Here is a 24,482-nt window from a genome sequence, read left to right as displayed (position 1 = left end):
TCGGTATTGCCTTGGTCGCAGCCCTTTTTGTGGCGAATAGCGCAGTGATACTGCTGGAGCGCGAGGCTCCAGCATACCAACCTCCCATTCATTCTGGATACGGTATGTAACCAGCTGAGGGGGTTGTGGTCTGTTTTCACGGTGAATTGGCGCCTGTACAAGTATAACTGCAGACGCTGCAGGGCCCACAAAATTGCCAGACATTCCTTCTCTATCGTGGAGTAGGCCACCTCCCTTGGCAGGAGCTTCCGGCTCAGGTACAAAACAGTGTGTTCATCGCATGTGGTGTCGACCTGGCTTAGCAAAGCACTGACGTCAAAGTCACTGGTATCGGTCTGCACTACAAAAGGCCTGTAGTACCGGGGAGTTAGAAAGGGTGGTCTTCAGCGCCTAGAAGGCCGTCTCACAGTCATTACTGTAGTCTAACCGACGGCAGAAAGCAGCTTCTTGATGAGGTCAGTCAGGGACGAACCTCCATTAGTACCCCGCAGTGCCCACGAAGGACATCACCTGTTTCTTGGTCCTGGGGTGGGCCAGGATGCGATGGCATCCACCTCCCGGGCTCTTGCTTTAGAGCGCCCCCACCTACCTGGTGTCCCAGGTAGTGGACCTCATTCATACCCAGCTGGCACTTTTCTGGCTTAATGGTCCCACCTATCTGTTGGATCCACCCAAGTACCTGCGCCAGATGCTCCAGGTGATCCTCCCAGGTGGGACTGAAGATGGTAATGTGATCCAGGTACGCAGACGCGTTCCCCTCAAGTTCCTTGAGCAGTAGGTTAAACATCCGCTGAAAAGTGGCAGGGGCATTCTTCACGTTGAATGGCCTCACCGTGGACTCGTACAGTCCGAATGGGGTGATAGTAGCAGAGCATTCCTGTGCCTCGGTGTCATAGAAATATTGAAAATCTCTCTTTTCCTCCAAGCCACTTTTCCCTCCTCTCCTATAGTATTTGTCAAGGGATCAAGAGCTTACACTCTGAGAAGAGGCTAGTATGCAAATTATCACACACAGGACGAGTAGCTTGTAGGCATATGCCAGTACAAAGATGTGACAAACCCAATTAGCATACGAGTGTGTTTTCCAGTTACACAGGCTCGTGATAAATTTACATGTAGATGAAGAAGATTTAATCCCGGGCTTCAAAAGAATTCAAACAGAAGTTAGAGACTCTAATGAAAATATGAAGGCTGGAGCCCAGCCCACATGAGGTCATCACAGGGGGTGTGTGGGTAGGTCTCCCCCGCGGCATAAAAGACACAGCCAAAGAGGGGGGGGGGGTTAGTATTCAATGCCGGGGGTGTAGAGTCTATAAGCAACAGATCACGTTCGATAACGGTCAAATCACTGGAGCGCCCCCCCCTCCAGCTAAACGGAATCATCTCTGCGATCTGTCTAGTACGCAAGTCTTCTTTAATCCTGTTTATTTTGTGTAACTGTATATTCTGTACTGTAAATGTCCATTTGTAACATTTTTGTATATATTTTTCATAAACTCTGCCTCCCTTTTGGATTAAATATAAAATTTAAGAGTGCCGTTTCTTTTGCTCTGTAATCGTTCCCTTACCCCAAGTCGTCCGACCCGGCCTGTATTATATTTCAAATTGGGTCGGTGGTTGCAGCGAATAATAATAATTGGGTTATCGTGAAGCTGGCAGTAATCGTACGGGGGCGTATACACATATTCCATGCGTTGTAATCCGGAGGTGTGTACGCCATACGCTTTCTGCTGACTTGTCAATAGCTACGTAGTGAGTAATCGGGATCGTGTGAGCGCGAATCCCTACTCAATCCTGACACTCGGTGGTCAGGGGAATCTGCCAATATTCCCGGCTCAGATTAATTATGGTCAGGTACTTGGTCCCGGCCAACTGATTGAGCAGGTCATCAATGCACGGCATTGGGTACGCAGAACCAGGTTGTCCAGTCCTTCTTTGGGACGAGGACAACAGGAGAGGCCCAAGCGTTGTTGAATGGTTGGATGACCCCCAGCTTCAGCATCTCGTCAATCTCCTGGCGCATATGCTGCTGTACCTCCAGGGAGACGCGATATGCTGAACGCCGGATTGGGGGGTGATCTTCGGTGTCCACGTGATGGATGGCTGACTTTGTCCTTCCGGGCTTGTGGCTGACCAAATCCCGGAAGGGGTGTAGGGTTGCCCACAGCTGGGACCGTTGGTCCAACAACAGCTGGTGGCAAACCTCCACGTCTTTGATGGCCCCACCCGCCCTAGCCTGGGCGAGCATGCCCGGGAGTGTCTCCGCCTCTCCCTCCTCTGGAAGGTTGCATACGGGGAGGGCGCTGGCCTCCCACTCATGGTAGGCCTTCATCATGTTTATGTGGAAGGCCTTCCGCCTTCCTCGGGCATGGTCCAGGGTGACCAGGTACGTTACGGTATTGAGCTGCTGGTGCACAAGGTATGGGCCTTCCCAGGCCAGCTGAAGCTTGCCCCGGGGTACGAGGACCAGTACCCATACCTTTTGACCCACCTGGTAGGTCCTCTCACAAGCATTCTGGTCGAACCATCGGTTCAGGTCAGCCTGGGCTCGCGTCATATTATCGTGCACCACCTGAGGAAGGCCTGCATTTTGTCACGGAATTGCGCAACATATTCGATGACCGACACTCCAGGGGTGGCCAATTCCCCTTTCCAGACCTCCTTCACCAGAGCCGGCCGTACAGGAACTTTAAGGGGGGAGAACCCCATTGAGGCCTGTGGAATCTCCTGGTAGGCAAATATCAGGTGTCTGAGGTACAGCTCCCAGTCGTGCCCGTGGGAGCCAACCAAAATCTTAAGCATCTGCTTCATGGTGCCATTGAACCGTTCGCACAGGCCGTTGGTCTGTGGGTGGTACGGGCTAGTCACCAGATGTTGCCCCTGTATTAGCTTACAGAGGGACTCCATCAGCTGCAACATGAACTTGGTCCCCCAGTTGGTGAGCATTTCCTGGGGAAAACCCACTCAAAAGAAAATCTCCAGTAAGGCGGTGGCCACCTTGTCGGCCTGAATGGACGACAAGGCTACCGCTTCCGGATACCGGGTGGCATAGTCTACGACTGTCAGTATGAAGTGTTTCCTGGAGCTGATGAAAGTGGCTGTCGGGCCAACCAAATCCACAGCCATATTCCTGAAAGGATCTTCAATGATGGGCAGTTACCAGTGGGGCTTTGGGGCGCCACCTTCCCCACCCTCTGACAGGTGTCACACGACAGGCAGTAGGCAGTCACTTCGGCCCCCATGCTAGGCCAGTAGAAATGCTGGGTTAGCCTGGCCTTGGTCTTAGTGATCCCTAGATGTCCAGCCATCGGAATCTCATTCGCCATCCGCAACAACTCCACCCTGAACGGATAGGGTACCACTCTGTCGGTCCTTGGGCCACAACTCCGGTGAACCTCGCTGGACCGTTACCCGATACAACCGTCCTTGGTCCCAGACCGCTTGAGGTCCGAGTCCGAGGGAGGCTGTGCCGCCTGTTCCTTAAGAGCTTTCAGGCTGTCATAAGTCTCGAACGCCGCCTGAAACCCCTGACTGGACATGGCCACAATAGACGAGACTGCCACGTCTTCCGTCAGTTCCCCGGGATCTGTCTCCTGGCCTTCGTCTGACCCGGCAGCCACTTAGTCGGAAGGGGAGAAGCTGTCGGACTCCCAAGGGGCCTCTGGGTCCCAGGTGCCACCACCGCAAGTGACAGCGGCCACAGCCGCTGTGACCACGGGTAGCGCCCGCTTCTCCTCGGCTTCTGACCAAGTCACCGGTCTAAACAGAATACGCTGGCCCTCTGACACCCCGGTTGTAGAGGAACCCTGCCATTCGGCCTTACCTGGAAGCCCTACCTCTCCTGAGACTGCCCTGCCCTCCATGGCATGCTCCCCCTCCGAAACCAATCTGCCCTCTTCCGGTCCCCTCTGTGGCAACCTCAGAGGACAAATTGTTCCAGCATGCCGGCTGGCCCCACTCAAAGGCCTTATCACAACTGACTAGATTAATCTCCTCCCCCCTGAGGGGAGAGGGACACAGTACACCACCCACTCCCACATCTCCATCAGTAGGCATGCTACTAACATTGGCATCAACAGGGATGGACATGACATTGTCTGGAGAGTTAGGCCTTGGGGTTCAGTGGCCACATAGTGGGAGACTAGCTGCCCCAAGTCTCTTCCAAGCAAAACACTGTCAGGAATATTCAGAGTTACCCCCACCTCCCGCACTCCCCCTCCCGGCGCCCCAGTCCAAATACACCTTGGCGACGGGCATCGCCGGCTCGACACCAATTCAAGAGACGTTGAGAGTTTCCCCAGGTATCAAATCCTGGGGCAACACCAGTTCAAGCCGCACATCTCAGCGCCGGTGTCTCGCAGTCCCATGCCCTGGCGTGGCCTATGGTGACGGTGTGAAGGTTGTCAAGGGACCCCCCACCACCCCCACACTCACACAAAACAGTGGATGGTTTCTGGGACGGGGATGGGCCCTTCTGATGCTGGGGACACATGACTTTCAAGTGGCCCGGCTGTTTGCAGAGGTGACACAGTCGAGGTTACCCTACCGACTTGGAGAGGAAAGCATGGGTAGGTGCTCCCTTGGGCCTGGGGGCAGGGACAGCAGGCACTGCGTTCGTCTTACTCCCTCTCCAGCTGGCAAGTTTCTTGGCCGCTGGAGTCCTGTTGTTGAGTACTCGTCAGCAAGTGTCGCTGCTGCAGAAGCCCCCATTGACTTCCAGTCACAGAGGTATTGTTGGAGGTCCTCAGGGCAGTTCCACAGAAACTGCTCAGTCGCGATGAGCTCCTTCAGCTGCTGGACGATGGTGAGCTCCAGTCCCGTGGTCCATTAGTCAACTGCTCTCACTAGGGCCCGTATGTGATCGACCCAGCTGTCGGCAGGACCTCGCTGTATACTCCGGAGCTTCTTCCCGTACATATCAGGGGTCAAGTTTTACTGCCGGACCAGAGCCTGCTTGATGTCCTCATAGCTCAGGGTGGTCTCACTAGGCAGGTACACAAAGATTTGCAGGGCCTTACCCCTGAGGTGAGGGGTTAAGAACCGGACCCACTGGTCCAGAAAGGGGGGGGGGGCGGGGGAGTCCTCCGCCCATAGCTTCGGGACTCGGATGTCAGGGGACTCGCGACTGGCTGGGGCCTGCAGCTGGAGCCGAAGCATATTTTTCTGGTGCTAATGCTCCCGCTCTGCTGAGTCTGTTGCGACGTTCCACTGCAGCTGTGAGTCTCATAGGTGGCCTAGTCTTCAGCCTTGAGCCTGGCCAGGGCAGCTTACACAAGGTCATCCAAGCCTGCCTGGCTGGGGGGATGGTCAGGTGGTGGGTGGCCCACTACGGGACCCATCGCCGGCAACTCTCTTCTTGGGGAGCTTGGGCTGGTCTCCCCTTCTTCCATAGCGACATAGTCTTCCACCTCCGCCCTACTATCCGGAGCATTGGCCAGCTCCTTGGTTCTGGCCATCCTTGCACTCTATGGTCACTGACACCGAACTGCAAACTGATGCACCCACACATCTTACAGTATTTGAACTTGGACTGTCTAGTGCTGAGCTGATCTTAAGACCCCAGCAGCAAAAGCTACTACTGGCAGTCTTTAGTGTTTGTGAATATGCGTTCTACACTCACACACACTATTATCTCGATCCCACCGCGCTGCCACCACATGTGAAGAATGGCAACAGAGAGATCCCGTAGAATCCTACCGCTGCCACCACATGTGCAGGGTCCGCACTTCGCCACCCACCTGACGTCACAATTACATCAGACGGTACATGTGATACGGATCTGCCCTTTGCACCAACGTGACGTTCCACAACCCCCTTGGGGACGCGTAAGGTCAGATTGGTACATTTCTACACAGACACCCCCTGTCCACACGGGTATAGGAAGGTAAAGGGAGTGAGAAGAGGTGGTTCACTCAGTCACTGACATGACACCACACTCGCTCACATCCCTGACAGGCTGAGAGGCCCCTCTCACTGACCCCAGTGAAACAGAACCTTGTCAACCTGGTAGAGCTGCCACCAGTTTCTATTAGATATAACGGGAATTATATAGTGCCAGAAACCAGCCCCAGTAGCGTGTTAGTTGGACCGAACAACGGACGTGAGGATTCGTGGATCGAGATAAATGAGCAGCCCAAGGTTAAATTATATATTTAATCGCCTTAAGGGCACACTAGACAAGACACTATATACATAAAGGTTATATATACATAATGGTCCGGGATGCAAACACAATAGTAGTGGTACAAAAAGATATAAGCAAATATTAAGAGTCAGTTACCAGTCAGATGGAAGGCATAGCTTGCGGGGGAAGGCTGCCACATGGGAGGCTTGTGGGTCTCTCTGTGGGAGTGACTTCCCTCACAAGATGTGTTGTCGCAACCACCCAGAGAAAAAGCACTGGGCTAGAGCTTCAGGAGCTTTTAACCTCTCTGGGTCACTCCCCCTTCTGCCCCCTGGGCTGGACCTAAATCTCCACCCCTTGCCTCCCTTAGCAATAAACTCCAAAAACTTAAATGGGTTATACTTCCTTAATTGACGGACCTAGGGAGCCGGTTCTGGTGTCATCGGATCCAGCCGGGCCCCTGCTACGCGTGGAGACCAAACACAGTGGCTCTAGGGGTTTCTGAAAGGCTGTGCCGGGTATCTCCTCATCCCTACACGCTAGACTGGGCTGGGAGCCAGGCTAACATTCCCCATTCTCTTGGGATCTTGGAAATCTATTTTATGAATAACTATGACATATAGCATTTCCATAACTCGGTATTGAATAGTTGTCTGACACAAAAGGAGTCGCATTGCTTGGATCTCCAGGGGTCTTCCAGTTGCAGCCCACCAGCTAGCTGGTGGGGGTGTAACTCCTTGGCTTGGAGTTGCTAAGTGAGATATTTGTCACTCACTGTCTCTCAGCCCTCTCCCTCCTTTTTGGCTGCAGAAGTGTCCAGTTACAACTGTATGCTGTAGATCTTTATAATTCCCTGCCAAATAGGATACAATGATTGACATGGGATTATATCTCCAATATTCTTCATAGTTAGACTCTTTTGGCAGCGCCCTACTATACTCTATCTTGTTGTGGTGGCGGGCTTAAAAAAAATCTTTTGGACAAAAAAAAAGCTGATGGCTATGTATGTGATGTGGTGTTTGATGGGAATTGTTTATGTGTGATTGATGAGGATGTGGTGCAGAAGTGGAATTTTTCCAAAAGTAGGTGGTGGGACTGTGGAAAGTTCACAGGTGGAGGTGGAGCCTGGGCAGAGTCTCAAGGGGGCCAGAAAATTTTGCCGGTATGGGGCCCTGAAATTCCTGGTGGCAGCCCTGCCTCACAATATCATACTGTACAAGAACACATCCCATTGAGAAGGGGAAAAGTAACATCCAGTCGTCATTTAGATCTCAGCTACACTTTTTGAAGTGCCACAAACTGATTTAAACCATTGAGCAGCAGCTGAAGTTTTTAAGATTTCATGCCATTCAATAAATGGTTTTGCATGGCAGCTGTAGCTCCATAGGTGAAATCAGTTAGTTGAATCACAAAGTCTTCACGTAGGCCAGTCGTTTCCAAGAGAAATAACACTGGAATCTGTCGACACAGAGTAGATGCTCCAGAATTATTATTCATAGACTCCGGTGAATGCCCTAAAGGCCCAATTAGAGGCACTGATAAATGACAAACAAGCATTTCTATAAAACACTTGTTCCTGATTATTAGCCTGGAACCTCCAGCCCGGGATCTCACGGAATTCTGGAAGATCAGGCACATTCTTGTTTAAGGAATTTTCATCCATTCTTCCTGGGGAAATTCTTCCAGTTCTGTGAGATTCCTGGGTGGTCTTGCACGGACTGCTATTTTGAGGTCTAGCCACAGATTTTAAATGATGTTCAGAAAATGGGACTGTGAGGGCCCTTGTAACAGGTTCAGCTTGTGCCTTTTGAGGTAGTCTATTGTGGATTTTGCCGTGTGTTTAGGATCACTATCCATTTGTAGAAGCCATGCTCTTTTCAACTTCAGTATTTTTGGTGTTATGTTTGCATCAAGAATTTGTTGAAATTCATTGAATCCATTCTTCCCTCTACCCGTGAAATGTTCACAGTGCCATTGACTGCAACACAACCCCAAAGCATGATTGATTCACCCCCATGCTTAAGAGTTGGCGAGATGTTCTTTTCCTGAAACTCTGTGCCCTTTTTTCTCCTCACATACCTTTGATCATTGTGGCCTAAGAGTTGTATTTTAAGCTCATTGGTCCACAGGACTTGTTTCCAAAATGCACCAGGCTTGTTTAGATGTTCTTTTGCATACTACTGACGCTGAATTTTATGGTGAGGACGCAGCAGAGGTTTTCTTGTGATGACTCTTCCATGAAGGCCATATTTGTGCAGGTGTCTCCGAACAGTAGAACAACGTACCACAACTCCAGAGTCTGCTAAATCTTTCTGAAGGTCTTTTGCAGTCAAACAGGGGTTCTAATTTGCCCCTCTAGCAATCCTGCTAGCAGTTCTCACTGAAATTTTGCTTGGTCTTCCAGACCTTATCTTAACCTCCACTGTTACTGTTAACTGCCATTTCTTAATAACATTTTGAACTGAAGAAAGGCAACTTGAAAATGCTTTGATATGTTCTTATAGCCTTCTCCTGCTTTGTGGGACTCCACCATTTTCAGATTGCTAGGCAGCTGCACAGAAGAACCCATGGCAGCTGTGTTTTGGCACAAGGTTAAACGTTGGGTTTTTATAAAGCTGGGAAATTTCCATCACCTGGCCTTTCCTAATGATGATCGTGAACAAGCCATAACACTAACAGGCTAATTATCTGCGTACACAAATCTCCAAGGGTGCCCAAACTTTTGCATCGGCCCATTTTACTTTTTGCAAATTTTAAAATGTAACAAATTACAGCAAATATATTTGTCCAGTCTAAGAGCAGAAAAATACCAGCACCTCTGCAACATTCATAGCCCTAGCAGCATACCAGTATATCTGTGGGATTCTATTACACACCTCCTCCCGTTTTTAACCAGGTGCTACAGTGAAGAAAGTCTATGATAAAGTCCTTGCAAGAGAAAAAAAAAAAAAAAAGAGTAGCACTCACCGGTAAATGTAAAAAACACTGTTAGGACAGTGTATCACATGCTCCCCTGCCCGTCTGTTTTTACTATGGATCAAGAATAAAAGATTGTTTTTTACATTTACCAGTGAGCGCTAATCTTTTTCTCTTGCAAGTACTTCAATATATTTGCTTGCCTAAAAAAAAGAAAATGGGTCATCTTTAACGTTAGCTTTTTTACAGATCATTTAATCTTCCACGTGCTTAACTGTTTGCAATAACAGCAATTTTGATCAGGGGTGCTGATGTCACAGGAGGGGAGGAGTCAGGGGTCACATGATCAGGGGCCTCAGTGGATGCAGGACTCTGCTGTGCCGGTTGTCATGGTGCTGGATGAGGTGAAGGTTATGTGTGGGGTCAGGAGGGGTTTACAGTGTGGATGTAGCAGAGCCGCGTGTGTACGAGGTGTACGGAGCGGAGCCGCGAGTGTACGAGGTGTACGGAGCGGAGCCGCGAGTGTACGAGGTGTACGGAGCGGAGCCGCGAGTGTACGAGGTGTACGGAGCGGAGCCGTGTGTGTACGAGGCGTACGGAGCGGAGCCGCGTGTGTACGAGGCGTACGGAGCGGAGCCGCGTGTGTACGAGGCGTACGGAGCGGAGCCGCGTGTGTACGAGGCGTACGGAGCGGAGTCGCGTGTGTACGAGGCGTACGGAGCGGAGCCGTGTGTGTACGAGGCGTACGGAGCGGAGCGTGTGTGTACGAGGCGTACGGAGCAGAGCCGCGCGTGTACGAGGCGTACGGAGCAGAGCCGCGCGTGTACGAGGCGTACGGAGCGGAGCCGCGCGTGTACGAGGCGTACGGAGCGGAGCCGCGCGTGTACGAGGCGTACGGAGCGGAGCCGCGCGTGTACGAGGCGTACGGAGCGGAGCCGCGCGTGTACGAGGCGTACGGAGCGGAGCCGCGCGTGTACGAGGCGTACGGAGCGGAGCCGCGCGTGTACGAGGCGTACGGAGCGGAGCCGCGCGTGTACGAGGCGTACGGAGCGGAGCCGCGCGTGTACGAGGCGTACGGAGCGGAGCCGCGCGTGTACGAGGCGTACGGAGCGGAGCCGCGCGTGTACGAGGCGTACGGAGCGGAGCCGCGCGTGTACGAGGCGTACGAGCGGAGCCGCGCGTGTACGAGGCGTACGGAGCGGAGCCGCGCGTGTACGAGGCGTACGGAGCGGAGCCGCGCGTGTACGAGGCATACGGAGCGGAGCCGTGTGTGTACGAGGCGTACGGAGCGGGACCGTGTGTGTACGAGGCGTACGGAGCGGAGCCGTGTGTGTACGAGGCGTACGGAGCGGAGCCGTGTGTGTACGAGGTGTACGGAGCAGAGCCGCGTGTGTGTATGACGTAAGCAAAACCGTCTGTGTATGTTAGGTATATAGCATGGCTGTGTGTGTGATGGAGGTGTAAAGTCCTAGTCTGTCTGTGTGTGGAGGAGGTGAATGTATTTTTCAATAACTTTTTCTTCAATTTTCATATGGCAGAGGGAACAAAATCCAGAAACTCATAAAATTATATATATTTTTTTTAACAATGCACTGTCTGGTAAAAGCGATAAGAAAACTTTACTCTTTAGGTCGGTGCAATTACACAATATCACATTTCTATACCGTATATACTCGAGTATAAGCCCGAGGTACCTAATTTTACCACATAAACTGGGAAAACTTATTGACTCATGTATAAGCCTAGGATGGAAATTCAGCAGCTACTGGTAAATTTCTCCATCCTGGTATGCATGGCCCCCTCATGCAAATCCTGGCATATGCATGGCACCCCTCATCCCCAATCCTGGCATATGCATGGCACCCCTCATCCCCAATCCTGCATATGCATGGCAGCCCTCATCCCCAATCCTGGTATGCATGGCAGCCCTCATCCCCAATCCTGGTATGCATGGCACCCCTCATCCAATCCTGGTATGCATGGCACCCCTAATCCTCAATCCTGGCATGCATGGCACCCCTAATCCCCAATCCTGGTATGCATGGCACCCCTCACCCCCAATCCTGGTATGCATGGCAGCCCTCACCCCCAATCCTGGTATGCATGGCAGCCCTCATCCCCAATCCTGGTATGCATGGCAGCCCTCATCCCCAATCCTGGTATGCATGGCACCCCTAATCCCCAATTCTGTATGCATGGCACCCTAATCCCCAATCCTGGTATGCATGGCAGCCCTCAACCCCAATCCTGGTATGCATGGCAGCCCTCATCCCCAATCCTGGTATGCATGGCACCCCTCATTCCCAATCCTGGTATGCATGGCACCCTCATTCCCAATCCTGGTATGCATGGCAGCCCTCATCCCCAATCCTGGTATGCATGGCAGCCCTCATCCCCAATCCTGGTATGCATGCATCCCTCTCCCCCAATCCTGGTATGCATGGCAGCCCTCATCCCCAATCCTGGTATGCATGGCAGCCCTCATTCCAATCCTGGTATGCATGGCAGCCCTCATCCCCAATCCTGGCATGCATGGCCCCTCTCATTCCCAATCCTGGCATGCATGCCCCTCTCATTCCCAATCCTGGCATGCATGGCCCCTCTCATTCCCAATCCTGGCATGCCTGGCCCCTCTCATTCCAATCCTGGCATGCATGGCCCCTCTCATTTCCCAATCCTGGCATGCATGGCCCCTCTCATTCCCAATCCTGGCATGCATGGCCCCTCTCATTCCCAATCCTGGCATGCATGGCCCCTCTCATTCCCAATCCTGGCATGCATGGCCCCTCTCATTCCCAATCCTGGGCATGCCTGGCCCCTCTCATTCCCAATCCTGGCATGCATGGCCCCTCTCATTCCCAATCCTGGCATGCATGGCCCCTCTCATTCCCAATCCTGGCATGCATGGCCCCTCTCATTCCCAATCCTGGCATGCATGGCCCCTCTCATCCAATCCTGGCATGCATGGCCCCTCTCATTCCCAATCCTGGCATGCATGGCCCCTCTCATTCCCAATCCTGGCATGCATGGCCCCTCTCATTCCCAATCCTGGCATGCATGGCCCCTCTCATTCCCAATCCTGGCATGCATGGCCCCTCTCATTCCCAATCCTGGCATGCATGGCCCTCTCATTCCCAATCCTGGCATGCATGGCCCCTCTCATTCCCAATCCTGGCATGCATGGCCCCTCTCATCCCCAATCCTGGCATGCATGCCCCTCTCATTCCCCAATCCTGGCATGCATGGCCCCTCTCATTCCCAATCCTGGCATGCATGGCCCCTCTCATTCCCAATCCTGGCATGCATGGCCCCTCTCATTCCCAATCCTGGCATGCATGGCCCCTCTCATTCCCAATCCTGGCATGCATGGCCCCTCTCATTCCCAATCCTGGCATGCATGGCCCCTCTCATTCCCAATCCTGGCATGCATGGCCCTCTCATTCCCAATCCTGGCATGCATGGCCCCTCTCATTCCCAATCCTGGCATGCATGGCCCCTCTCATTCCCAATCCTGGCATGCATGGCCCCTCTCATTCCCAATCCTGGCATGCATGGCCCCTCTCTTCCAATCCTGGCATGCATGGCCCCTCTCATTCCCAATCCTGGCATGCATGGCCCTCTCATTCCCAATCCTGGCATGCATGGCCCCTCTCATTCCCAATCCTGGCATGCATGGCCCCTCTCATTCCCAATCCTGGCATGCATGGCCCCTCTCATTCCCAATCCTGGCATGCATGGCCCCTCTCATTCCCAATCCTGGCATGCATGGCCCCTCTCATTCCCAATCCTGGCATGCATGGCCCCTCTCATTCCCAATCCTGGCATGCATGGCCCCTCTCATTCCCAATCCTGGCATGCATGGCCCCTCTCATTCCCAATCCTGGCATGCATGGCCCCTCTCATTCCCAATCCTGGCATGCATGGCCCTCTCATTCCCAATCCTGGCATGCATGCCCCTCTCATTCCCAATCCTGGCATGCATGGCCCCTCTCATTCCCAATCCTGGCATGCATGGCCCCTCTCATTCCCAATCCTGGCATGCATGGCCCCTCTCATTCCCAATCCTGGCATGCATGGCCCCTCTCATTCCCAATCCTGGCATGCATGGCCCTCTCATTCCCAATCCTGGCATGCATGGCCCCTCTCATTCCCAATCCTGGCATGCATGGCCCCTCTCATTCCCAATCCTGGCATGCATGGCCCCTCTCATTCCCAATCCTGGCATGCATGGCCCCTCTCATTCCAATCCTGGCATGCATGGCCCCTCTCATTCCCAATCCTGGCATGCATGGCCCCTCTCATTCCCAATCCTGGCATGCATGGCCCCTCTCATTCCCAATCCTGGCATGCATGGCCCTCTCATTCCCAATCCTGGCATGCATGGCCCCTCTCATTCCCAATCCTGGCATGCATGGCCCCTCTCATTCCCAATCCTGGCATGCATGGCCCCTCTCATTCCCAATCCTGGCATGCATGGCCCCTCTCATTCCCAATCCTGGCATGCATGGCCCCTCTCATTCCCAATCCTGGCATGCATGGCCCCTCTCATTCCCAATCCTGGCATGCATGGCCCCTCTCATTCCCAATCCTGGCATGCATGGCCCTCTCATTCCCAATCCTGGCATGCATGCCCCTCTCATTCCCAATCCTGGCATGCATGGCCCCTCTCATTCCCAATCCTGGCATGCATGGCCCCTCTCATTCCCAATCCTGGCATGCATGGCCCCTCTCATTCCCAATCCTGGCATGCATGGCCCCTCTCTTCCCAATCCTGGCATGCATGGCCCCTCTCATTCCCAATCCTGGCATGCCTGGACCCTCTCATTCCCAATCCTGGTATGCATGGACCCTCTCATTCCAATCCTGGTTGCATGGACCCCTCTCATTCCCAATCCTGGTATGCATGGCCCCTCTCATTCCCAATCCTGGCATGCATGGCCCCTCTCATTCCCAATCCTGCATGCATGGCCCCTCTCATTCCCAATCCTGGCATGCATGGCCCCTCTCATTCCCAATCCCTGGCATGCATGGACCCTCTCATTCCCAATCCTGGTATGCATGGACCCTCTCATTCCCAATCTGGTATGCATGGACCCTCTCATTCCAATCCTGGTATGCATGGACCCTCTCATTCCAAATCCTGGTATGCATAGCCCCTCTCATTCCCAATCCTGGTATGCATGGCCCCTCTCATTCCCAATCCTTATATGCATGGCCACCTCATTCCCAATTCTGATATGCATGGCCCCCCTCATCCCCATCCTGATATGCATGGCCTCCTCATCCCCAATCCTAGTATGTATGGCCTCCTCATCCCCAATCCTGGTATGCATGGCCTCCTCATCCCCCAATCCTGGTATGCATGGCCTCCTCATCCCCCAATCCTGGTATGCATGGATCCATCACTGCACATATAAAAAATAAACACTTATACTCACCTTTCTTCCTCACCTCTGCTCTAGCGCTGCATCCTGTCTGCTGCAGCAGTTCAAGTCAGCATCTGAGCAGCGCATGGTGTCACTGCCATGCACTCTCAGATGCTGATGTGAGCTGCTGGCATATTCACTCCTCTCCATGCCGGGACTATGAGCCGAGGGGTGCTTTTTCAGCACAAAAAATGGGCTGAAAAACTCGGCTTATGCTCGAGTATATACGGTAATTTTTTAGGTTTTGTTACTTTTGCTTACTATACACTATTTTTTACAATAAATACTTTCTTTTTGCATCATCTTCTGCTATAACTTTTTTATATTCTCTTCACCAGAGCTGTGCGGGGACTAATTTTTTGGGGGATGACATGATGACTGCAGTGATTTTTCATATGTGACTTTTTGATCACTTTTTATTATATTTTGTGCTTGCCTGGATTATGAAAAAGCTTTATTTTTGCATATTTTATATTTATTTTTTACAGTGTTTATCACACAGGATAAATAATGGAAGACTTTTATAGATTGGGTCGTTCTGGACGTGGCGATATCATGTATGTGTACTATTTTGTGGTTTCATTTATTTATTTTCACATAAAAACAGTGTTTTTAGTGCCTAAACAACTGTTCGAGACATTTGGGGTCTGTTTTCTATTTTTTTCATTTTTATACATACCAAGTACATGTACTTCTTTTGTCTTCTTTTACATAGAAAACAACCATTTTAGTGGCTTAAACATTTTCTAATTTTTTTTCTATATGTATTTCTACAAAATGTATTTGATTTTTTTTTTTTTTACTTAGTCCCAATCTGGGAATTCAACTTCACTTTTCTAATTGTAGGTTTAAATAGCCTGTAATAAATGTGCACGTCAGTCTTAGGCCGGGTTCACACGAGCGTATTAAAAAATTATCCTGCAATTTCTAATGATTTTTTTCTCACTTATCTGTGTGCAACTCGTTTTTATACAGCAGCAGTGAATAAAAATGTACCAGACAAAATACTAATTCTTATGTTAAAGGATGGTAATGAATCCATACAATCGGATACTATACAGTGGGTCATTAGGACACTCAATTTTTTATTTTTTTTGCACACCCACACGTGAATGGGAGAGTCTCATCCGACACTGAAGAAACTAGTGCATGCCACAATTTTTTTCATGCTCAGATCCAGTTATTAAAAAAAATGAATAAGTAAATCGCTCGCTGCACTATTTCATTGAAAATATGCTTGTGTGAACCTACCCTTACACTAACAGGAGGCGTGGTAGATCCGGGTAACGACACGCTGAACAACCTACCACAACTGGGTGATCCCAAGTACATTACTTGTCCTGGGGTCGCCATGGCAACCATCGGCTAAACACAAGTATGGGTTGACTATAAGGTTAAATATGGGATCCCAGTCCCTCAAACAACTCTCTACATACCACTGTCACTATTGACAGTAGCATTTAAGGGATTAAACGCCTACAACCAGTACTGACACTGATCGCAGCTGTTGCAGCACCTCAATAAGTCACAATATTTTTTGCGCAACTCGGAAGAATATTGCGACATTTGCCATTTACACGCCAGTCCTCACTAGCCACGCCAATATAGACATAGCATGGGAGGGGCAGGGCGTCACTACACCCATTCATCAAATTTATGACAAGTTATGAACTTTAGTGGCTAAATTTACTTCAGAAATGTACTTCGATCCCTGACTAAACTGCACTTGTGAGGGTGGTGTGCGCCACTTAATGAATTAGGAGCATTATACTCCCGAGACCCTTCATTAAGACCAGCAAAACACAATGGAAGTCTTAATGAATTGGCTCCCTCATTTCATTACACAAGTATAACACAAATAATACTGGTGGATAAAACAGACTGGACACAAGACCTTCACAGCCATCTACACATGATAGGGGAGATCTCATGACATCTCCTCTCCATCTACCTGATGATCCTGAGGAACACTGGGATTTCTTGTTGACAGTCTTGAGGAAGAAGAGGATGGGGCATCTCTCTGGTGTTGTCCTCTTATTGGATGGAACTGGAGGAAACACATACAGGGACTGAATTCATTCTTTACATAAAGATAATTACCGTGTGTATTTAGTCCGGTCTATTACCTGGTGATGTGAGGGGCTGGGGAACCTCCATCATGATGTCTTCATACTGATCTTTGTGTCCTTCTAAATACTCCCACTCCTCCATGGAGAAATAGACGGTGACATCCTGACACCTTATAGGAACCTGACATATACAATGATACCGTCATCCCCCGATCCCTTCATAGCGTTACTGTATAATGTCCCAGCATTCCCAGCAGTGTCACCTCTCCAGTCAGCAGCTCAATCATCTTGTTGGCCAGTTCTAGGATTTTCTGGTCATTGATGTCATCATGCATCAGGGGGTGAAGTGGAGGCCCCGTAATTTGGCTCAGGGGTCTTCCCCATCTCTCAGACACAGGGGCCTGACAGCGCTTACTAGAGGTCTTCTTCCCTGCAGTGTAATCCTGGTTATAGAGAGACACATTAATAATCTCACTACAGACATTTCCAGAGTCCTCACCTCTCCAGTTCTGTCCATCTGTTATTCCCATAGATAACATTGATGTAATGCGACGTCATGATAATTTCTCACCTCTCTAGTAAGTCGGAAGAGAATCTCTAGGGTGAGGTGTAATATCCACTCTACCATTTTCTTCCTGTGCCTTTCCATCCCTGATGGGTCAATCAGGAAAATTCTCTTATATAGAAGATCTGAACTAAAAGGATCAGAGATTGTAGAGATCTGAATGGGAAGAAGATGAGCTAATGTAACATCATATAGAATCGCATATAACAACACAATTACAGGAGATAATAGGGAACATATGAGGAGATAGAACATGCAGATATTGTATTCTCATACTGTATAAACTTGACGCGCTCCCCGCTGTTTGATGGGATGTGGGTGGGGTTCCCCGCGCATCACAGTCCAGCATCCACCGCGCGCATTCCCAATGTATGCAGGAGAGGGAAAGTAACCTGTAATGGGTGCCTAATTGACCTGTATAAATGACTGGTGGTGGCAGCTAATAGTTCCTCTTGTTACTGGGGATTTAGCAGGGATCGTATCGGGGTATATATATATATATATTAACCAGATGGGAGAATTCCATATAAATATCCATCTCTATAAGACTATAAAACTTAGCTTTAATATTTAAATTAAAATGTGTAGAGGGTATTAAAATATTGTCCCTAGTCTGTCTAAATCATCAATAGGATGTACACTCTGTGACTTTCTGATGGTATCGAGGGGCGCCACCATCAAGGCTGAATAGGACAATTAGTTATAGCACATGACACCCCAACATGTTTCACCGTGCAAGCAGCGTCATCAGGGGATGGGATCCTGACATATTTATATGGGATTTTCCCATCTGGTTAATAATTGTATATACATTCCTCCAAGGCTATTTTGTCCTCCGTGATTTTGATATTGGGGAATACATATATTCCATGCATTAGAATCGGAGGTGTATATACCATACATTCACTGTGAGTTCCCCAATAACTGGCCTGGTAGTGGAAACAGCTGCGGCCTCGTCTATCACTCATCAGTCAAATGCATAATTGTCCCGACGATTGGAGGCAGCGGAGTTGCATCCCCTGAAAAGTGGTGGCAGCATTGGGATCTGCGCGAATCCCCCTGCGGTTATCCGTGACAGTAATATTGCATTAATATTCCATTGTGCCATGTGATGCTAGAGACATCCTTCCGCCTCAGGAACAATTATTTTCACCTTTGATGTAGAACCTATTTGCTACTGAGGAAGTACAGAGTAATTGTTTGCTATTCCAGAAACTATCAGAGGAGAAGACTTTAGTGATTGTGATTTATCTGATTCTGAACATAATCCATAACATGGAACATAAGTTAAACTGCTGACTAATACATCTCATCCATGCTCCCAATCACTGGCTATGTTGGTCACTGCTTCAGTCACTGATTGGTTGTAGACATCACTGGTCACTGATTCAGTCACTGATTGTTTGTAGACATCACAGGCCCAAGCTTAGTGTCCCAATCACTGGCTATGTTGGTCACTGCTTCAGTCACTGATTGGTTGTAGACATCACTGGTCACTGATTCAGTCACTGATTGGTTGTAGACATCACAGGCCCAAGCAGTGGTGGCACAGGAGTTGTGGGGGGGGGAATCATTAATATGACTAATAGGCTGTGTGCCCACGATGCATTTTTTTAAGCGTTTCCGCAGCGGCAAAAAAGCTGCAGAAACGCTTAAAAAAACGCAGGGTAGAAGGCCTGCCATGTTCCCCAATGATAATCCGCATGTGCTGTGCACATGCTGCAGAAATTTCCGCTGCGGATTATCATTGCAGAAAAAAAACGCAGCACTAACAATTATTTTGCGGAAGTGCTGCGTTTTCGCCGCCATTGACTTGCATTAGAACCCGCCAATTCCGCAAGACTGCATCTGTACTTGAGTAATTGGCGCGTTCTAATGTGCGGATGGTACCCGGGTGTGGAGGAGAGGAGAGTCTCATCCACACCCAGGTACCATTAAAAAAGCTGTAAAAAAATAATAAAATAAAAAATAAATGTATATTTACCTTCCGGCGGCCCGTGCTGCACTCCTCCTTGCTTCCCGGCACTTCGCGATGGAATGAAGGACCTGCGCCGACGTCAGAGTCATGTGACGGGTCACGTGACGCTGACGTCGGCAGGTCCTTCAGTGTACCGCTGCCGGCAGCCGGGACCGAGTGAAGCAAGACAGCGCGGGCCATCGGAGGGTAAGTATATTTTTATTTTTTTTATTTTTTACATTCTCTCGGGTCACACTATATAAATCCATGCCGTTTGCATGAATTTATATAGTGTGACCAAGTTGACAAGCACTTTCCAAGTGATGCTAAAATCGCTTGTCAACCCGCATGCGGAAATGCAAGTGAAGAACGCTTCACATCCGCTTGTCCCTGGCAGGAAAACGCATGTACAATCAGCATGTACAATCCGCATGTGTTTTTTTCTGCCAGGGAGATGCAGAAACGCTCAGGAAAAAATCCTGAGCATTTCTGCATCGTGGGCACATAGCCTTACTATTATTTTATAGTAGTTAGTTTTTTTCTTTACATCTACTAATAAAACCTATATACTCGTATTTTAGACCACACACAACAAGCAGTTTCTTCCTCGGAGTCTGCAGCTGAACACATCTCTCATAGACTCATCTTCCAGAACACTAATTCTCGTCTCATTTACTGACAGGCAGGCATAATACACCGCACTACAGTACTATTTTCCTCCCCTTCTTCCAAGAGCCATAACTTTTTTATTTTTCCAAGATGTACTTTTGAATGACACCATTCAATTTATGCACTGGAAAGAAGGGACACAATTCCAAATGTGTTAAAATTTAAAAAAAAAAAAAAAGTGCAATTTCACAATTATTTTTTTATTTTTATTTACCAAGTTCACTATACGGTAAATTTGACCTGGCAGTATGATTCCCCAGGTCAGTACAATTACGCAGACACCAAACACGTATAGTTTTTTTTTTAAAGTGGTAAAAAAAACAACTATAATTTTGTTGTGTCTCTATTTTCTGAGATCTGTTACACTTTCAATTTTTGGGATCTGGGGCTGTGTGAGGGCTTATTTTTTGCGCCCTGTGCTGTCATTTTTACCTATATCATTTTGGGTTATACATTTGTTATTGTATTTTATTGCAATACAGCATCAGTCAAAAAAAAAAAAAAAATTCTGGCGTTTCGATTTTTTTCTCGTTACGCCATTTACAGATCGGATTTATTTTATATATTTGACAGCTTGGACATTTATTAAGCAGCAATACCAAATATGTGTATTTTGTTTTTATTTTCAATGGGGCAAAAAGAGGGTGATTTGCACTTTTGTTTTTTTCATATTTTTAAAAATATTTTTCTTTACTTTTTACTGTTTTTTTAGTCCATACAGAGCAGTACATTAGCACGTCATCAGCATTGTTACATATAGCAAAAATCACAATCTACGTATGTCAGCTAAACGCTGGCTTTCACATCAGAATTGTCATGACAGGCATGGAGCTCTTCAGCAGATTCCCGGCTGTCATGGCAATCCATCGGCGCACCACGATCTTGTCACGGGTGTGCCAATGGGCATGTGGGATGATGCGCCCCCCCTGCTGACGCATGTGAAATGCTGCAGTCAGAGATTGTCAGCAGTATTTAACAGGTTAATAGTCGACAAAAAAAAAAAAATCACCCATCATCTGCTGGGAAAAGTGTGGGCTCGTCATGTGAACCCGCATGAAAGGCAGGGACGCGACATATGATGTACATGTAAGTCATATGTCGTGAAGGGGTTAAAAAAAAGGTTTTAAAGCGGAAAAATATCACAGATTTAGCAAAACAGAAAGAGAACATTCTCCATTCTTGATGAAGACAGAGAGAAGACATCTTCTATATATCTGAGGTAACTGAAAGACAACATCCAATATTGTATCTGAGGCAGAAAGAGATCAATATAGAGCAGGGGTCCTCAAACTGCGGCCCGCGGGCCGAGGACTTTTATCCGGCCCGCCGGGCTGTGGGCAGAGGAGAGCGGTGTCAGCGCCCGCCCTTCCCACCGCTTTCTCAGAGCCCTGGCAGCCCAATACTTACCTCTCCCCGTGCCTCCGCAGATCCGCTGTCTTCCTTGTCTGCGCTCCCTGTGAAGTCTCAGGTCAGAGGGTGCGGTGACTTCTTTCCACCGCGCCCTCCCCTGAGCCGTCACAGGCAGCGCAGAGAGGGCCAACGCCGGAGAAGCTGGAGTCCGGACCTGAGCAGCGGCAGCAGGCAAGGAGGGAGGTGAGTATTGGATTTTTTTTTTTTTTAATGTATGGAGGCATGGGACATAATATTAGGGGTGACATCCTGCATGGGGCATTATATGGGGGGTGACATCCTGAATGGGGCATTATAAAGACAGGGGAGTGATATCCTGCATGTGTCATTATATGGGGGGAGGGGGTGACATCCTGAATGGGGCATTATATGGGGGGCTGACATCCTGAATGGGGCATTATAAAGACAGGGGAGTGATATCCTGCATGTGTCATTATATGGGGGGGGGGGTGACATCCTGAATGGGGCATTATATGGGGGGTGACATCCTGAATGGGGCATTATAAAGACAGGGGAGTGATATCCTGCATGTGTCATTATATGGGGGGAGGGGGTGACATCCTGAATGGGGCATTATATGGGGGGCTGACATCCTGAATGGGGCATTATAAAGACAGGGGAGTGATATCTTGCACAGGGCATTATATGGTGGGAGAAAGGGAAATCCTGCATGGGGCATAATAAGGGGGGAACAGCCTGCATAGGGCATTATAAGGGGGAAACAGCCTGCCTATTGAGGACCTATGCTGCCTATTGGGGACATTTACCTGCCTATTGGGGACCTATGCTGCCTATTGGGGACATTTACCTGCCTATTGGGGACCTATGCTGCCTATTGGGGACATTTACCTGCCTATTGGGGACCTATGCTGCCTATTGGGGATATTTACCTGACTATTTGGGACCTATGCTGCCTATTGGGGACCTATGCTGCCTATTGGGTACATTTACCTGCCTATTGGGGACCTATGCTGCCTATTGGGGACCTATGCTTCCTATTGAAATACTGGTTGATTTAACTTTACTTGTTCATCAGTTTAAATATTGTATTTGTTCCTGTATTGTTTTTTTTTACTACAAAATAAGATATATGCAGTGTGCATAGGAATTTGTTCATAGTTTTTTTAAAAAACTATATTCCGGCCCTCCAATGGTCTGAGGGACCGTGAACTGGCCCCCATTTAAAAAGTTTGAGGACCCCTGATATAGAGCCTCCTCCATGTTATCTGACAGGAAAAATCTATATCTGCACCGTGTTATCCAGTAGATAGAAAAATCATCAAAGCTGAGAGTCCTCAGTAGTCAATACCTTAATGGCCAAAGGAGAAAAGATGGGAACACACACACATTATACCTGTGGAGGTTAGAAAGGGCCCTGCACTGTGTGAGGAATACGTATGCCCTTACTTCCTGTTTCCACAGTTGGGTGGTATGTATCTATCAGAGGAAGAGGAGCAAGATATTATGATTCTCAGAAAGTGGCAACAAGAAAACACCAAACCAGTCTCAGCACTGAGGGGGTTAATGCCCACCCAGTAATGGGGGATCTCCACATACCTCCAGCGGCAGAGCTGCAACCGCATCGTAAACGCTAGAATGTATGGGCTCCTTCCAGGTATGACGTCATTTCCGGGGGGCGTGTCCTGACGGTGCATTACGGGCGTGTTCTAGTTTACCACCAGACGCCATAGTCTCATACAGACACGGCTGCCGAAGAAGCAGCGGGAGGAGGTCAGTGCTGCTGGCTGGTGATGGCTCTGTGGGTAGGGACATGTTGGTGGGGATGCTGCGGGTTTGTGGTGGCTCTGTAGGGACATGTTGGGGGGGATGCTGCGGGTTTGTAGTGGCTCTGTGGGGACATGCTGCGGGTTTGTGGGGTGGCTCTGGGGAGGACGCTGCAGGTTTGTGGGGAGGCTCTGGGGAGGACGCTGCAGGTTTGTGGGGTGGCTGTGGGTTTGTGGGGTGGCTCTGGGGGGGGGACGCTGCGGGTTTGTGGGGTGGCTCTGGGGGGGGGACGCTGCGGGTTTGTGGGGTGGCTCTGGGGGGGGATGCTGCGGGTTTGTGGGGTGGCTCTGGGGAGGACGCTGCAGGTTTGTGGGGTGGCTCTGGGGGGGACGCTGCGGGTTTGTGGGGTGGCTCTTGGGGGGGGGGGGGACGCTGTGGGTTTGTGGGGTGGCTCTGGGGGGGGACGCTGTGGGTTTGTGGGGTGGCTCTGGGGGGGGACGCTGCAGGTTTGTGGGGTGGCTCTGGGGGGGGGATGCTGCGGGTTTGTGGGGTGGCTTTGGGGGGGGGACGCTGTGGGTTTGTGGGGGGATGCTGCGGGTTTGTGGGGTGGCTCTGGGGAAGGGGGGGGGTGATGGTGCACGCCTGTGGGGGATCCTGCGTGCTTTTGGGGCCGCTGGGGGGTGATAATGTTTATAGAGGGCAGTCTGCTGGGATTTGGGGTGGGGGTTTATGCTTGGGGAGGTGACTGATGTGGGTTTATGCTTAAAGGGGGGGGGGTTAATGTTTCATTGGGGGACACAAAAAACCATGGGTGTATGCTGCTGACACTATGCAAAAAAAAAGTTAGCTCTTCCCCAGAAGGGTGCATCATCAACTGGCATGAAGCTAATCCGTTTTAACTTGGTGTCAGTAGGAGGCAGACACGAGTCTGGACCCAGGCCCATCTCTACCTTAGGGTGTTTTCACATTGTGTTCTGTGTCCCCGTCGGGGCATACGTCTCAAATCCCCGGCAAAACGGGGTTTGGACTTATGCGCTGACGGTGACCATAGACTGCAATGGTGATGGCAAAGCGAACGTGTGCTTTCTGGAGTATACACCCACAGTAGGTGGACACTCAGACATAGGCTACTGTGTCTGAGAGTCCGCCTTCTGTAGGCGTACACTCCCAAAAAAAAGTGCATGTTCCCTCTGCCATCACAATTGCAGTCTATGGCTCCCATCAGCGCATACATCAGACCCCGTTTTGCTGGGGATTTCGGACGTATACCCCGACTGGGACACAGAACACAATGTGTATGTAGCCTTAGGCTGCGTGCACACGATGCGTTTTTCATGCGTTTTCGCTGCGGAAACGCATGGTAATCCGCACCCCATGGTCCCCAATGGCATTCCGCAATGTCAATGCACATGCTGCGGATTTTTCCTCAGCGTTTCTGCAGCGCTCATAAATCAGCAACATGTTCATTAATTTTGCGGAAGCACCGCCATTGACTTGCATTGAGACGCATAGAATCCGTGTCTGTACATTTGTACACGCGGATTATATGCGTTTCAATGTGCGGATGGTACCCAGTTCTGGAGGAGAGAAGACTCCTGTTAAAAAAAGAATAAAATAAAGT

General features: G+C 49.8%; 1 protein-coding gene across 1 annotated transcript in view; it reads right to left on the bottom strand.

Moving 5' to 3' along the window:
* LOC141271858 (uncharacterized) overlaps positions 1-24,482 on the bottom strand; it is a 158,552-nt gene that overhangs the window by 43,356 nt on the left and 90,714 nt on the right. The window contains exon 13 of the mRNA XM_073682053.1: positions 17,107-17,256. Within this exon, the coding sequence (XP_073538154.1) occupies positions 17,107-17,256 (150 nt within the window). The remainder of the gene's footprint in view (positions 1-17,106; positions 17,257-24,482) is intronic.

This window comes from Phyllobates terribilis, unplaced genomic scaffold (assembly GCF_046119375.1).
Source record: "Phyllobates terribilis strain yellow unplaced genomic scaffold, ASM4611937v1 Scaffold_5__5_contigs__length_657084704, whole genome shotgun sequence".
NCBI lineage: Eukaryota > Metazoa > Chordata > Amphibia > Anura > Dendrobatidae > Phyllobates > Phyllobates terribilis.
This window is presented reverse-complemented; position numbering and strand designations above follow the sequence as displayed.